At 31.8% G+C, this 16,888-nt stretch overlaps 1 protein-coding gene, 2 long non-coding RNA genes and 1 other non-coding gene across 5 annotated transcripts in view; 1 reads left to right on the top strand and 3 right to left on the bottom strand.

The window, feature by feature from the left end:
• The window catches only part of Ggamma30A (guanine nucleotide-binding protein subunit gamma-e), a 34,561-nt gene extending 19,860 nt beyond the window's left edge, over positions 1-14,701 (top strand). Inside the window, exon 3 of the mRNA XM_076419146.1 lies at positions 12,880-14,701. Coding sequence (XP_076275261.1) covers positions 12,880-12,985 — 106 coding nt within the window. The 3' untranslated portion in view covers positions 12,986-14,701. The remainder of the gene's footprint in view (positions 1-12,879) is intronic.
• LOC143206553 (uncharacterized) lies at positions 33-4,711 on the bottom strand. Of its 2 annotated transcripts, XR_013008456.1 has the most exons (7): positions 2,397-4,711; positions 1,324-2,338; positions 990-1,264; positions 683-913; positions 516-628; positions 361-454; positions 33-301 (listed from the first exon to the last, which is right to left on the bottom strand). It is a non-coding gene; the product is annotated as an uncharacterized LOC143206553 (long non-coding RNA). The 2 variants fall into 2 exon arrangements; XR_013008455.1 differs by having other exon boundaries at positions 50-301; positions 1,324-4,711.
• On the bottom strand, positions 9,008-16,173 carry LOC143206552 (uncharacterized). The gene is made up of 3 exons (XR_013008454.1): positions 16,025-16,173; positions 9,706-9,848; positions 9,008-9,646 (listed from the first exon to the last, which is right to left on the bottom strand). It is a non-coding gene; the product is annotated as an uncharacterized LOC143206552 (long non-coding RNA).
• Positions 16,174-16,738: 565 nt separating this feature from the next.
• Positions 16,739-16,811, bottom strand: TRNAA-AGC (transfer RNA alanine (anticodon AGC)). The gene has a single exon. It is a non-coding gene; the product is annotated as a tRNA-Ala (tRNA).
• Between the last annotated feature and the right edge of the window lie 77 nt (positions 16,812-16,888).

The following is a 16,888-nucleotide window of genomic DNA, read 5'->3' as shown; positions in this document are numbered from 1 at the left end:
CAGAAAGTCGCAATGTTGCTGCATTAACTCTGAATATTACTTCAATTTGGCTCTGCTAAAAAATTCTAATCTAAATAGTATAATGAAACGAAAGTGTTATCAAAAGTAATTTATTTTAACATTATATTAAATCTAATGAATATATTATCAAATGACTTAAAACTACAATTAAGTATACAGTTATAATAGTTTGTAGGTTAGGGATGTGTTTGATTATATCTGCATTCAACTCTTTTCTATACCACCTATGAGTTAGAGTTCTAGACGCGTTTGTATTTATATTACATGAGGCCTAGTCTACCTAATTAACAATTGTATATCCAATTAATATATTTTATTTTCACTAGTGAACATATTTACTTTTTACGCTTAATTCTTGTGTCCTGCGTTAAGTGTTTCCTCGTAAAGACATCTTCATATTATTGTATTTCTGCTTCATTTGTTCTGTTAATACCTGTATACATCATTCTTGAATAAAATACATTTAATCACTGCATTCTGTTTAATGAACTTACCATTTGTGCAAAACAGGTACTATTTCTATTCTCTCTTGATGACTATTTCCCTCCTGACACATTTTAACCAAATGCTCATGAATATTCTGAACAATTCTTTGCACATAAATCTTCTAAACTCTACTATAAGATTTCCTACAGTTATCATATATTAATTATATACTCACCTTTACTTGTTTCCATTCTCATCACTTTGTCTTAGATATTGGCAGCATTGAATCATGTCATATTCAGAAAGTTTCATTCAAGTGAATAAGTAAGCTGTTAATTTCCAATCTATCAGACATTTGTCCACAATTTCATCATTTCTCAATTTCTTCTTCAATGCGTCTAATCGATTTCATCAAAACCGAAGGCATTATTAATCATTCCTGTTTCCAACATGAAGTACAATTTATCTGCAATGAATTATTAAAAAATCCTGATGAATGATTAACAAAACCTCAAAAAAACAATCGTTATTCCAACATTTACCTTTTTCCATCAACTTTTATTGTCATAACACTATTTTTATAACCATCATGCTATGAGTGACAGTTGGGTATATTGGTCCCACTCTGAAATATCCATGTCTCATCTAAATACATAAATTGAAATAATAAATCTTCATTCATTTTATTATATGCTTTAAAAAAGTATATTCTTTTAAAAGCAATATCCGAAAGTTTCATTTGACCTCTTCAATACTTTTCAGACTAATAGTTTCCTTTGAAATAATTATATTAAATTTGCAATAGAGCTGCATTACTCTAAAAAATATCTTCAATAAAAAACAAGGAAAACTAAGATTAACAGTAAAAATGCTTACTCATCTAACGAATATTACTGACAAGAAGGTGCCTTCACTATCTCATTGCTATTCAAATTAAATGATGATAGATGAGAACAGATCTGTCTGGATTCGGAATTTGCAATCAGAATAATAATAAACAGAAGTTTATCAAAACAAGCAAAGCATTCAAATAACGATTGTCGGTTTATAACCTATTATCACTATTGTTTTGATGAATTTTGCATACGTTTGAGAACCGGACGACTTTGGCAAGTGAATTCGGTTGCACGTTCGAACTCATCACCCAGCATTCCATCTCTTTTTAACTATAATAAAATGAGAAGGAAAATTTTGTCCAAAAAGATTTTACAAATTGCGGCAGGCAATACATTAAACATCGTGATGACGTATGTACAAAAACACTTTGGATAGACTATAGGTTATGGTTGTGTTTTACTATAATCACATTGAACACTTTTCCACAATATGGCAATATTCTAGGCGCATTGTTTATGTAGTGGTATCATCTGGAGGCCTTATCTAACTAATTAACAATTGTATATGCAAGTAATGTATTTTATGTTTTAAATATATATTTTATATGTATGTTTCCTTGTAAAGTCATTTTATCACTGTATTCCTCCTGAGTTTGTTCTGTTACTGCTTTTCTTGGTAAAACTAGCGTTAATCACTGCCTTCTCCTTAATAAATTTGCAATATATGCGAAAGAATTAACTTTTTTTTTCCCTCCTCATACATTTTTATCAAATGCTCATGAAATTGTTCACACTTTATGATATGATTTCCTACATTTAACATATATTAATGATATACTCAGCGTTAGTTGCTTCTACTCTCATCAACCTGTCTTAGAAATTGCCATTTAATCATAATCGCTTCATCATTATTAGAATTATAAGTCTGAGGAAGTCCTCGTGGGTTATCTTTACACCGTTTAAATCGCATATTACCTAACAGTGTACAAAGGAATGATCTACATCTCTCAAAGAACTGCATATCCCCAAATTTCCTTTTCCCCAAACAGTTTTATCTGAAAGAATTGTATGAAATTATGTTTATATTTAAAAAACTATTCACCGTTTTTATACATTTCATAAATTTCATAAATCTTGAATAGAGATAGAGGTCTTGACATCAAGGTATGCAGACACTTTATTTTGTCTGAATCATAACGGAACCTCCCCATGCTCCACTGCAGGATGCAGGCACTCCGGATTGTAGACTTCTTTTGTGATTCTTCATACATAAACCCGAGCGTTTGTAGCGAACAATGTAAATAATTATTCATCGGGTCCATGTGACATTCTCACCAATCATAAAAACTCCAGGTTTTATAAGCGGTTTATTCCGTTACAAAGCGCCCTTCCATGAATGTTAGCTTTATGGAACTACCATTTTTAATGTTCATCTGTAACATTGAGTTTCGCTCGCTATACGTCTTCGCCAATAATGTTTTACCAATATGCAATATATACAGAGAGCAATATTTACACACCCATATGCAAGAAGATGTACTATATGGCATGGCGTTGGCCCTATTTTATTTATTCCAGTAGAAAAGGCCCTCTGCAGATCATTAGATAATATTTTGGCCAATTTCGAGTATTTGAACTATATTGGGTACAGTGGTGTTAAAACTTATTAAAGGATTTTGCTTATCACTCACTATGGATGAGCACCTTAGATACCAAGGCCTTGAATCAAAACAAGATACCCAGATATGACCAGAGACTCTAACATTAGTTAATATCCAGAAACCGTCCGAGTATGTTTTTTAATGAACTACCTCCTAATCGATAAAATAATAAACTAAGGTTTCTTTTGGCAAGAACTTCTAAGCTTTTATTAACAATCTAACATAAAGGTTTACTGAAAAAATACATTTTTCGTCAAAATGGTACCTTTTATGACTTGAGCCGGAAATAGTGAATATTGGGATTATTGTAAAAACCTGTCTATATGCCATATTTTTGTCCTCGGATTTTTAGATTTTCCTACATCTTAATAATTCAGAAATATTTTTATATAATTTTAAAATTAAAATATGGGTTATATTTATCCAACGATATATAATTTCTCTTTTATATAATTTCCGTATTTTGTTACTGACTTATTGTTTTGACAGGAGAAATAAATAAATCCATTCTTATCCACTTACGTCACCAAATATACAAACATATGCACACATGCATTTAATAAATATACTTCAATATATGTTCCAATTTACCAAAATCCAATCTATTTTAAATGTAGAGTGTATTGATATAATGTAATAATGGACTATAACCAACATATATGGTGTAAACAAATCAAATTTAGTAGTTAAATGCGATTTTGCTATTGAAGCATATCTTACACATATATTATGCATGTTCAATTAATAATATATATTGTAAAAATTGACACCACTAATAAGATAACACCAAAATTGATTCATGAAACACACCAAACCTACCATAATCATAACCTAGAAATATTTAGCTATTTTATAGTAGCCTCATATAGTTTTTTATTATGAAACTGTTGCGTTTTCAAGCTATGGAGATCGTTGGATTAAGAAGAGTTCAGAACATTGAGAAGAACACCATGCTGCCAGAGAATTGAGGAAAAGTAGTGGATAATGATAATACCTTAGTATTGAATAAGACCGTAATATTGCGCGTTTTCGAAATTAATATACAGTTATTGATAAAAATAAGTGAAACATAAACTTACATGGTACACGGATATAACAATTTCGACGAAAATCTAGTATTAGGAATTTCTTAAGTTAATTTAAGTAAAAATCGATGCCTAGTCGATACATTTTCGAACAATCTATAAACAGTCTATAAATGGATCTGTTATAATCTTACATACAAACAGTTTTATTTTAAGTAGATATCTTAATTTTATCAAGTTGAAGCGAATGTATTAGGTACTTGCATGTGTTTTAATCAGCCATACCTATTGATAAAAATATTAATAAACAATTGTTCAATAACATAACTTAACTGATAAAAACGATATTTATTTACATAAAATAATACTTTTCCTCTTAGTATTATTGAATTATTCCGTGTATACAGAACCTAATCATGAAACAATCAAAATTTTATTTTGCTCCGATCGTTAGTTTCGTTGATTCGTCGATAATTTTATTGATTTATTTGAGTAAATCTGCTGCTTAAAGTGATCCATCATATTCGAATCGTCGATTTTGATATCAATAGTTTAAAAATAGCCATTTTTATGGCAATGACAAAGAACCTGCATTACCAAAACAGGCAGTGAATTGCAAGATTTATTGGATGAAAACCCCGCTCTAACTGTCAGAAAATTTGGCTTGACTACCACAAGAAAACACCACAAGAGTCAACGCGGTTTAATTGCTTGACAGTGAAGAATAGTAGAATTTTCTACGATTTGTTATGACTGACGATGGAAAATGGACCTACTACGATAATTTGAAATGCAAAAAGCCATGGATAAAGTATTGCTCTGAATACAGTGGCATCAACAAGGCGTAGTATATTACGAGCTGCTACATCCTAATGAGCCTACTATTGTTTACCGTGCACTTGAGGATTGTACAAATTGAATGACCTATTGTTGGACGAAAGACCAACAAGAACGAGTAATGCATGCAGTCATTCTTTTGCATGACATTGCTCGGCCAATCTTCGCAAGAGTTGAGGAGGCAAAAGATACATAATGGGAAGTTCTCAGTGCCCCACATACTCACTAGAACTAGTAATCAGCCTTTTGATTACTACTTATTCAAAGTCATTCAACATAGCACAGCAGAAGTTATAGAAAGTAATGGAAATAGTTTTCATTAATAGATATTGTACCAATCTTTTCAATAAATGCCTAGTTACTTTTAATTTGACCGTACCAAGTCTTCGTTATTGTTTGAGATTGCACAGGTCAATTTTTGCTTATTTGACTTGATATAAATTTCATATGGTTGACGAGAGGATGGACGGGAACATAAATTAGGGCTATAATGGACTAGAAGTGGGGAAGACTTGTATACCCTCGAACCGCATGGTACCAATTCTCGCGCATTATTAACCGCTTGCAATATGTACAGTACTTTAGCCAAATTTGTGAATTTCATATAAAATTGTAAAAAACAGAGAACAACTTGGAAGAGAAGGCATTACTCTACACTAGATGGCGATACATGAACAGCTCGGATTAGCTCGGTGGCATCAGTGCACCAGATTATTCTCAACTGAAGAAAGATATTTCTTTTACTAACGGTAATTGACAAAGCACAGAAAAAAACTGTTTTCCCACAGAAGAGAAATGAGAAGAGAAATATGTTTTATATGGACTGCCAATCTTTTAACATCCTTCAGCTACTTTTTCATCATTAATAACAAATATGTATACAAAAATTCATATCACAATTCTTACAATTTAGTCTCGACACTTCTGTTAAGACAGTTAAATAACTCACGAATATATTATCAAATGCATTTTCTCCTTCGTGCCGAAAAGTTCAATCTAAAAATCATTGGCATAACGTTTCCTTCTATCAATACCACTCCTCGTCTTCCAGCAGAAATTAATATTAATACATAATGATGATAAAAATAAACCATTCAAAACAATTTCAGTAAAAAATCAGCCGAAAATGTATATATTAGACTGCGTTTAATTCGTTCATAATGATTTTCGTATAATTCATAATTCATTTTATATCTCACTCATTTTACGCAAAACAAATATAAAAACTAACTATACCAACCATATTATTTTTTCTACCGAACAAATAATAAAGTTTAAAATTAACTATAAGACATGCTGGACGTTAAAATATTCAATGAACGCATATCCTTGTAACGCAACATAATCGAAATCAAGCTATGTGCCGATCGGTCATTCGATGCCGTGTACAAAACCGTATGTTAAACGGGTCAAAACGTGTTTCCTGGACGAGAGCCATCGAATATCAATAGACCCAAACATGAATGGACATAGGAAACAAACGAGGATTATATACAACGAATCCTGGGATGTCCGCTATCGGATTGATTGCCAGAATTATTGGCCGAATCAATTAGCCTTGCGAAATTGAACGGAGGCAAATGTAAATTCGAAGGCTTGTCCCCGATAATTTATTATTTAAATACGCTAATGCGGGAGCGCTTTAACAAGCCCGCTATAAAATTCAGTCGCTTCGATTGTTTTTTGCCCATTTTCAGTGCATACAATTTATTAAAACTCAGTCATTTATTACCTTTATCAATTAGAAAAATATTATTTATATATTAGTAGCATTATATATAGAAATTACGACTATTAAGCCTTGAAATTAATTCATATATTTTTTTTGCTAAAAAACAGTTTGTATAAAAAGAAAAAAGTTGAAAAAAAAATATAACAAAAATTTTAAAGTTTCCTTTTTTCTAAATAGGATTTATCTTGTCTAGACCCACTACACTTAACATGGTCTCCTTACCGAGGTCCTTGGCATTCAGCCTGGTTACTGGCGTAACTGAGATGATTCAAATAAATAATTAACTAAATTCACTAACATAAATTTGCAACTAAGCCGAGTATCGCAGCAATAGGAGGACCCTCCTGTCACCTTGACCTGTGCGCCAACCTAGACATTCTCATTTTTACTCATTTTTGGTCAAAATTTCAAAGTTTCTCATCGATATAATTTCGTTTCATTAGTTACATTCCGTGAATTGAATAAATTCAAATATTTTTTGATCAGCTGGTAAATTACTGCCTAATATCATTTAACAATTTAGACTCATCATTTGTAGTGGGAATAAGTACTATCTTCATTTAGTTTAGCAAAGTATGACAGCATTCAAATTTTACCAAAAATGCAGTTAAACTTGGATAATTATAGCAGATATCTGGATTTAATTCATATATAGGTTTAATTCAGCAGGTATTCATTCAGCAGGTTTAAGCAGAATGTCATATGCGCTTCAAATTATTATCATAGATCTATTTTTCATCGGCAATGATAATTCGATGCCTTTTTAATCCATTCCTGTTTGTCATTTTCTTGGTTATTAATTCAAGAACATTTAATTATTTACTTATTATAAGCTACCGTTAACGTTATAATAATAAGTGTCTGATTGGAATCTCCATTTTATAACAACATATTTAACACCACAATATATAACAGTTCCAAAAATTTAGGAATTCTAATTTTAAAACTTCTTTCAATTTCTAACATTGTTTGCATTTGTTTCCGTTATGATTTTTGAGCCAAATCTATTTTTCGCAAATTTTAAACCAACAGTAATGCCTGGTGTTAGATCATGTAACACTCATTATGTCTTGTTCTGGTAATTTTACAACTATACATAATAAGTAAAATAACATATTTTTGGCATAATATTCTTTTTTTTTTCGATGGTTTATCCTAAATTTACACCATGTTATATCGCAATGCGACTTGATAAAAAGGATGCTGTTTAAATTTTATCAGAAATATTCTATGTGTAGTTAATATAAATAGTAGTAACTATAAATATTTTACATGAATATTGATACAAAACTTCTCGGTCGAATACAACCTTCATAATATAATCTACTTAAGCCCGCTTAAAATTAATTCAAACTTATATTATATCAATAGTTAATCCTTACACTTTATTACAAATTACATTAATTTGTTTGGATTATAACAAGGTACAAAGAAAATAATCCATTAACCTAAGAAAACTGAAAAAAAAAGGAAAATGCAGTGAGGTATTTTGCCTCAATTATACTTGAAAGTGGAATAATATCGTGCCATCAGTATTCAGAATACTAAAATGAAAACGTAGCGATAGTAAGTACAAAGCCAAGAAAGTATTATAAAAATATATAATTTGAAAAGTCTCCTTTTTGCCAACTAGGGTTTATCTGGACTGTACCTATTATTTAACGCCGGCTCCGAACCACGGTCCTCAGTATTAAGATTACCGAATGGCGAACGACGAACTTAGAAATCATCCCAGAAGACATCCGGCCTTACCAGAAGATATCCGGTCTTACCTAGCCTGGTTACTGGCGTGACTGGGATCATTTTCTTTGTCCGATTTTACACTCTTGCCTAGGATAATTACGAATCTTAAACAATCACAAACATAAATTTACGACCATGTCCCAGCAGAATTCGATAGCGCGACTATCGCAACAGCAGGTGGTCCATCCTGTCGCCTTTACCACTGCGCCAACCAACCAACAAATTTAATATTATGAATGGATATGAAGCAGTCATAGTACAGCGGTTTGGAACCAATAAATTTAGTCCTTCTTTTATCATTTCTTTATATATTTTATGCAATGTATTTGGCTTAAAACGGGAACTGGCAAATGATATATTTATTAAAAATGTTGATCCTCTTGATCCATACCATTAACAGAAAATTCAAGAGACGCTCCTTTTATTCTTAAGTTTAACAAATATGCAGGCCCTTTCTGTCTCCCATACAAGTGCAAAGAAGATTTGACTTGGTAATACTTTTCTTCTGTCTGGTAAGTATATAAATAAGTTATCTTTTCCCGAGGCGTAAGAAATGTTTGTCCATTATGATATGCATGAATTTTCCAAATTGTAATTGTCCTCGTACAATGATTTATTTCTACGCCTTCTTGAGGTTCATTGTAAATGCTAGTCGTACCAAAAATTGAAAGTGTTTGTACTCAAATAGGATATGTGTCTGAATCATTCGGATGCGTGGCAATAATATATCTTCTTTCATTTTCCTGTTAATTGTAACGCTTATAATATTATTATAATATGTGTATTAAATATTGATAGAACATATACAATACAGGGGGTCTAACAAATCACCTTTTTACCTTACGTGGCATTGAAATGTAATGAACTATATATTTAATTTTATTTAATTGTCGGTACCCTCCCAGGTATAACAAATGTCAAATTATTTCTATGTTCATAATCAAAATGGAAACCTTCCCAGGCTTGCAATATGTACCATCTCCCATACAAGATTTCATTTTGTAATTATAATCCGTTAAGTTGTATTTTATATGTAGCTGTAGTCTAGTCAAAACAGCAGTAAACCCACGTGATCTGAATTGAGAACGCAATGTTGCCGCATCAACTTTGAGGTTTAGTACATTTTGACATTGACATATAACAAAATTCTAATCTAAATGAAATAATGAAACAAAAATATTATCAAATATAATCAAATGATTATGTTATCGAAAGACTTAATACTACAATTAAATACACAGTTATAATAGTTTGTAGCTTAGAGTTCTGTGTTATTATATTTACATTTAACTTTTTTCTACCCTAGTATAGCTAGAGTTCTAGGCCTGTTTTTATGTAGTGGTATCTCCCGAAGACATAATGCACCTAATTAAAGATTGTACATCTGAGTAACGTATTTTACTTTAATTATAGAGCATATTTACCTTTTAGGTTTAGTTCTTGTTTCCTTCAAAGCAATGTTTCCTTGTAAAGTCATGTTGATATTACTGTAATTCTGCTTAGTTAATGTCTTTAATTTGTTCTGTTACTGCCTGTATACATCTTCTCCTTAATGCCTTTACCATATCTGTAAAACAGTTAGTATTATTTCTCTCATCATACATTTTAACCAAACGTTCATATATATTCTGAACAATAAATCACATGTATACAACGTTCATTTCTCCATGGTTGTCACCCTTAGACTTAGAGCAAAACACTAATTCTACGCCACGAATAAAGCCATTCCTGTTTCTAACATTAACAAATGTCATGACTAACAAATCCTAATCGACAGTTATTCCAACATTTAAATTTTTCCATCTACTTTTGTTATCTTTACACTATCTTTATTATCATTTTGCCATGAGTGACCCAATATATCGTTCTGAAATATCCATGTCTAATCTAAATATACAAATTGATATAACAATTCTTCCTTAATTTTGTTATATACTTTTAAAAATTGTATTCTTTTGAAAGCAATGTTTGGAAGTTCCATTAAACCCTTTCGTGGGTTATCTATACACTACTTAAATCCTATATTAACCAACAGTATATTAAGAGATATTCTACATCCCTCAAATAGCTGCATATTTTCTCCGAATAATTGTATTAAATTATGTTTCGATTGAATAAATTACTTACTGTTTTTATACATTTCATATACTTGTACTCTGTTAAAGCTAATATCAAGCTGATCTTGATTCGTCAAATGTTTCGTACAAAGAATAAAATACGTTCTTGTTGGTGAATTTAAGGTTATATTATTTTTTATCGTTTGAGATATTTTAGTGACCATGAAAATATTTGCTTGTTTACAGCCCGTAATTATAATATTTTTAAGAATTTTGCAGGCTGTTTGACAAACGGATGACTTTTGCAGGCTCATTCTGTTACATGTTCGGACTTGTCAAACAGAATTCTATCTCTCTTTAAATAGAATAAAATGAGAAAGAATATATTGTCTGACTGTGCAACGAATTTACAACTTTCGTCACAGGCACATACTGATGACGTGAGTCAGTACTATTTTGAATACACCATAGATACCTTCGTTCTGTCTGATGAGGATATAAATATGTTATCTTTTGCCCAGGTGTGTTTGTTCATGATAATATGCACGATTTTTCCAAACTGTAATTGTCCTCGTAAAACTATTATGTTCTGAGCTTTGTTGACGTTCATTACAAATGCAAGCCTTATCAAAAACTGAAAGTTTTTGTATTAAAATAGGATATGTGTTTGAATCATTCAGATACGTGACACCCTCCCACCTTGAATTTTGTCATTTATTCAACAAGAGATTGATAGTCCAACTTCCCAACAAACTCTTAAAAAAGTGTATTTAAAGTAAATTACCAGCTCATCTGCATTATACAACATTTCAGCTTCTTTCAAGTAACACTTTTAATTATTTACTCTAGTGCTAGTATTATATAGTCCGTTCAATAAAACAGTGAACTCACATCATATGAATTGATGACCTCAAAACGTCACAATATTGCCGCATCAGAGTTTTGTTCATTTTGGCTTTAACATACACAAAAATCTAATATATACAAAATAATTAAGCAAAAACACTGCTATCAAATAAAATGTATTTTAACATTATAGTACATCTAGTACATATATCAATTTATTATCGAAGAACTTAAAGCTATAGTTAATTATACAGTTAGAATAGTTTGTAGGTTAGGGCTATGTTTTATTATATTTGCATAGAATAAATATACTCTCTTCCACTCTACCGCATATGAGCTAGAGTTCTCTGCGCGTTTTTTATATACTGGCATCCCCTGGAGGCCTAACCCTAACTATCATTAGAGAGCATATTTGCCTTTTACGCTTAATTCTTCTTTCCTTCGGTACAGTGTTTCCTTGTAAAGTGATTTTGATATATCATTGTCATTGTATTTATCCTTAGTTTGTTCTGTTACTACCTGTATACATATTTATTAATAAAACTAGATTTAAATAAAATTAACAATTAATTATTAATAAATATTATGACCAATAATTCCTAATCAATTGTTATTCCAACGTTTACTTTTGTCCATCAACTTTTGTTGTCTTAACGCTATTTTTGATATCATCTTGCCATGAACTGAAATATCAATGGCTCATGTATTTAGACAAATTGGAATAGTAAATCTTCCTTGATTTTATTATATTCTTTTAAAAATTGTATTCATTTAAAAGCAATATCTGGAAGTTCCATTAGACCTCTTCGTCGATTATCTTTACACCATTTAATTCTTATATTACCTAACTTACTTATATCCCTCACAGACCTGCATATATCTAAGCTTTCTGTGGATACTATCACACCAACAGTCTCCTCTGAAATAATTGAATTACATTATGTTTATATTGAAAAAAAATGACTTATTGTATTTATACATTTCATATATTTGATCTCTGAGAGCTAACATCAAGCTGATCTTGAATCGTGATCCGCTTCGTATGAGGGCGGTTTCTGTTCGGTGAATCCAAGATTATTTTTCATTTTTTGAGATATTGCAGTGACCGTGTCCAAACTAATATTCAGTGCAGCTGCAACACCCACAAAATAATTTCAATAAAATCTTCTCTAACGAATTTTACTAGCAAAGCCCCTATATTATCTCGTTCCTGTTCGTAAGAACTGATTAGAGACGCAATCTGATCTGTTTGGCTTCGGAATGTTCAATCAAAGTAATCATAAGCAGCGATTTGAAATTTATCAGAACAGGCAAAGCGTTAAAACAACGTTTGCCGGTTTATAACCTGTAGTTACTATTAGTAATATTTTGAAGAATTTTGCAGACGTTTGACAACCGGGCGACTTTTGTTGATTGATTCGGTTACATGCTCGTATGTATGACACAGTACTGCATCTCTCGTTTTAACCATAATAAAATGAGGAGAATGTTGTCAAATTATGAAATGAATTTACAAATTGCGACAGGCAATACGTTAAACATTTTGATGACGTGAGTTCATTGTTATTTTGAATAAACTATATAAGATATTTTCTGTGGTACACATTATTCTGTCCAAGGAATATACGTTTTCTGTTAATTTTGTGATAATTTTAATAGGACCAATTATATTGTACGTTTTCTTTTTTTTTTCAGAATGCGGGAGTATGTGGAGGAGAACGAAAAGAACGACCCGCTTATCCACGCGCCCGACAAGAAGAATAACCCGTGGGCCGAGAAGGGCAAATGCGCCATAATGTAGAATTTCCTACAGCTCCTCATCAACCTGTTCATCGTTCTGTTGCCGTTTCTCATCATTTTTCTGTTCGTCGTTAAGGACATCCTTCTCAATGACCCCCACGCCCTCATCCTCCCTGACGTGGAACTCAAGATCCAGACGTTGGTCGCTCTATTCCCCATCTAACACCACCACCTTTTTCGCCGCTTCATTTCGCCTCTTCTTCATCACACCGGACTTTAGTTTTCGAGCACCGTTCTCAACTTGTACTGTAAGGGACATTGTTGAAATTGTTATGTAGTTGAAAATACTCAAGTGCATGTTGATTTAGGTAAATTTCGGGTCGTAGGTACATAGAAATACTTAGACCTACCTCCTCTTTCTAATCCCACTACTACTCTAGGCAACTTTGAATAATATTTAAAAGGAGAACGATATATATTATTAAAATAAATTTCGAAAAAAAATGACATAAAAAATCTGTTCAACGAAGTTACAAATATATATGCAACACGCTGTACTCTGTTCTATATCGCGTCTACCACGTAGAGAGAACACCGAACACTTCCCCTTAGCCATTCAGTATCCAATTCCCCAACAAGTCCACGCTTGTTTTTCTGGGTTCAATTACATTCTTGAATCTGATTAATATCTAGTTGAAATCTAGTCAACGGAAGCACCACCAGACGTCGCTGACGGCGCGGACGCCGGCCTGTCAACAGCAACAACCTCTATCGCGACCGATCAAATGATATCTGAAGACATCCCGAGTCCTGTTGTATTGTTTCTTCGCCGGGGGGGTTGCTGTACGCGTGACGCGACCCCCTTTTTTTCGTTCAGCCGACCGTCATCAACGCGGCCTCCCCCTTCGGCCATCTCCAGATACATAGTGACAGTTTGAAGAAGCGCATTAAAATAAAATGTTTAAACTCATCGAGCCGCAATGGCTCGAACTAAATAAAGACACGAAGTGTCCGGTGCTCAGGTCGAAGCCCCCAGGTTCCGACCTGAACACCCCCAACCTTAATCACGAAAATTTAAAAATAAATCGATCGATTAAATTTGTTAAGAGAGATAGAAAATTAAAACTGTCACATAATTGACAACACCAATAACTAATATCACTTACCTTAGATATAAACACGGAGGGAAGCTTCTTCGATGGTAATACGGGATCCCCTCGGACCCCCATAGTTCCATCCCCAAGACAGCCACCTTCGGCCGACGGGAACGGACCTCCGCATCAGCAGAGGTCCTTTCCCGCCGGCTATTCTAACTTAGAATTAAGCGTTACTATACTTGAACCTACTCGAGTCCTTATATAATCGGTTTTTGATTTAGGATTAGGGGTTATATTAAATCTACTGCATACAATATAATCGTTAAACGTATTTTAACAGTTAAAATCGTTTCCGGGGCTGGTCAATTCCAAAGCCCGTCCCGTTTAATCTTAAGGCTTTCAACTGTTCGAAGTAGATTTTAGGCGAGAACAAACCATACAAGTTACCAAGAGCATATTTCGTTAAGTTTAGAACGTAAGATTTACCGAACTCGACCATTTTTCCGATCAGGAAAGTTTCTCTACACGGATTTGACGTTTGACAGGAACACGACCCCGCCGTCGGCGGCCACTGGTGGTGTCTTCGATTTTTTCTTATTGATATAAGGAATTATTCCGTTTGTGTAACTTTTATCCAAGTATATTATTGTATTGGTATAATAAAGAATAGTAAAAACAAATTGAGACTTTTTATTTTATGTGTTTTGTAAATAGTTGCCTTAATATTTCAAGTATCATTGAATATGAGAATAGGTAACGTGCTTGTATATCTAGCTGCATAACAACAAAACCAATCATTATTTATTAAAGTGGCATTCAATCATTATATTAATACAAATTTCCAGTTTTTGAAACTCGTGACGGTATAATAAATATAGTCATGACTGCATAATTTAAATGTATCGAAAATCAACATATTTAAAAATTAATGAGCAAGATAATGGCTTAGGTACTGGTTTAACTGGTTGCCTGAATATATACACTAATAACATTAAATTAATAACAATAGCATAGTACACAATATAATATAAAATAATTATCAATTAATCTTAACAAAATAATGTATATGTTGGTTCCAAAAATTCATCTATATTTTGAATACTAACAAAATTTTCTATTCGTACATATTTGAGTAAATGTTACATCTCTAACGCGTAAAAAAGTTCATTTCAATTAATAATTTCGTAATACAGAATCTCCTATTTTCAATAATTTATATTATGTTTATATGTACCATAACGGTATTAGCAAATTTTGGTAGTTGGTCTAATATTTTTTACTATACATTGCCCTCACTTGGGCAGCTCTTAAAGATAAACATATTCCTTTAATAATTGTTAAACTTCAGACACTAGTTTTTTACTTAGTAGTGAATTTAGTTATACGAAAATTTTATAAAAAAATATATGGCGTTCAATACGCTAGTATGGACTCCTTGATTAATTTGATGTCTATTGATAATAGCCCATATACATTGATCATAGGCTATTTTCATTACAGACAGCTCTTTCAAAAGTTGGTTCAGATGGTTTGAACATGTCTGTCGAATTAAAGGTGAACGAATTTCTAGCTGACATCACTTACGACATTTTTTGGTTGTAATCGTAGTAATAAAGTAGCTTCGAAAAAGACATGATTCAATATTATAGAAAGAGATCTGAAAATAAGAATAATTAACCTTGCTCGAGGCCAGAGCAGTTGTCAAAGAATCTGCAGATATCATAAAACTTCCAAATCATTTCAACATTTCTTTGATTGAGATTTCTGTATGGGACGGCGCATTTCCAGTTTCAAAATAACCTTACCATATATTTGAGCGTAGTCTGGACGCTTTCCAATCAAGCCAAATTAGAACTAATGAGTTTCTTCAGAGTTCAATACTCAAAAATATAGACTTTCAACTTTCAACAAAACTCAACTTTTTTCTGCCAATTTCTTTTTAAGTTAGTGTTAAACTTTCATTCAATAACTAACAAATTCTCAATATTCTAACGTTTTCTTACCTATCAGCAAATGATTACGTTCTTTCTTTGATGAAGCAGTAATTATAACTCAATATTTCTATTGAATTCGAAAAGTAACCATCAGACACTTCTTCACTCATCTAAAGTAACTGTAAAATTCTGAAAATGAATTTAATGTCAGATTTACTTTTGGAGGTTATTATTTCTTTACAATATGCCGAAATGTAATTTACTGGATACTTATAGGAATCGACATGTCTGATATTTGAATAGGAATACAGAATATCAATTTTAAAAACTTAAAAAGCATTAAAATATATGAATAAAAATAATGATATTTAATTTACGTATTAGACAATATTAGAGTAGTAATATGTACGATAAGATAATACAGTCTATATTCCTAGTTGCCGAAATCTAACGAAACTAATCATAATTTTAATATTAAAAGCCTAAAGAAAAAATCAACAGTAGACAGTAGTTATTTTACTATTTTATAGATATTCGTTCTTGTTATGTTAATTACATTATAAATTTTGCAAATACCCTATTAATATTATTTAAAATAATTAAGAAAAATATTATAATTAAACATGTAATAATTATTTATACAAATCAGAATGCACCTGCTTATACTGGTTGTCACTACGTAAATGTATTTGTGTGTGACACTTATAATAATAATACTGATTAAATATTTATCAAATAATTAAATTTAATAATTTTAATAAAATTAATTTAAAAAATATAACCTGGAGGCGCCGGGTATCGATCCCGGTACCTCTCGCATGCTAAGCGAGCGCTCTACCATCTGAGCTACGCCCCCGACGTTAACAAATATTTTCAACAGCTAAATAAAATAGTACATTACATTTATTTTTTAGTGATACATTTTTTATTTCG

Source organism: Rhynchophorus ferrugineus, unplaced genomic scaffold (genome assembly GCF_030347505.1).
Source record: "Rhynchophorus ferrugineus isolate W39M unplaced genomic scaffold, kcgeb_rfMv2 rfM1, whole genome shotgun sequence".
Classification (NCBI taxonomy): domain Eukaryota; kingdom Metazoa; phylum Arthropoda; class Insecta; order Coleoptera; family Curculionidae; genus Rhynchophorus; species Rhynchophorus ferrugineus.
Note: the sequence above shows the minus strand (reverse complement) of the source record. Positions and strands in the feature narration are given on the sequence as shown.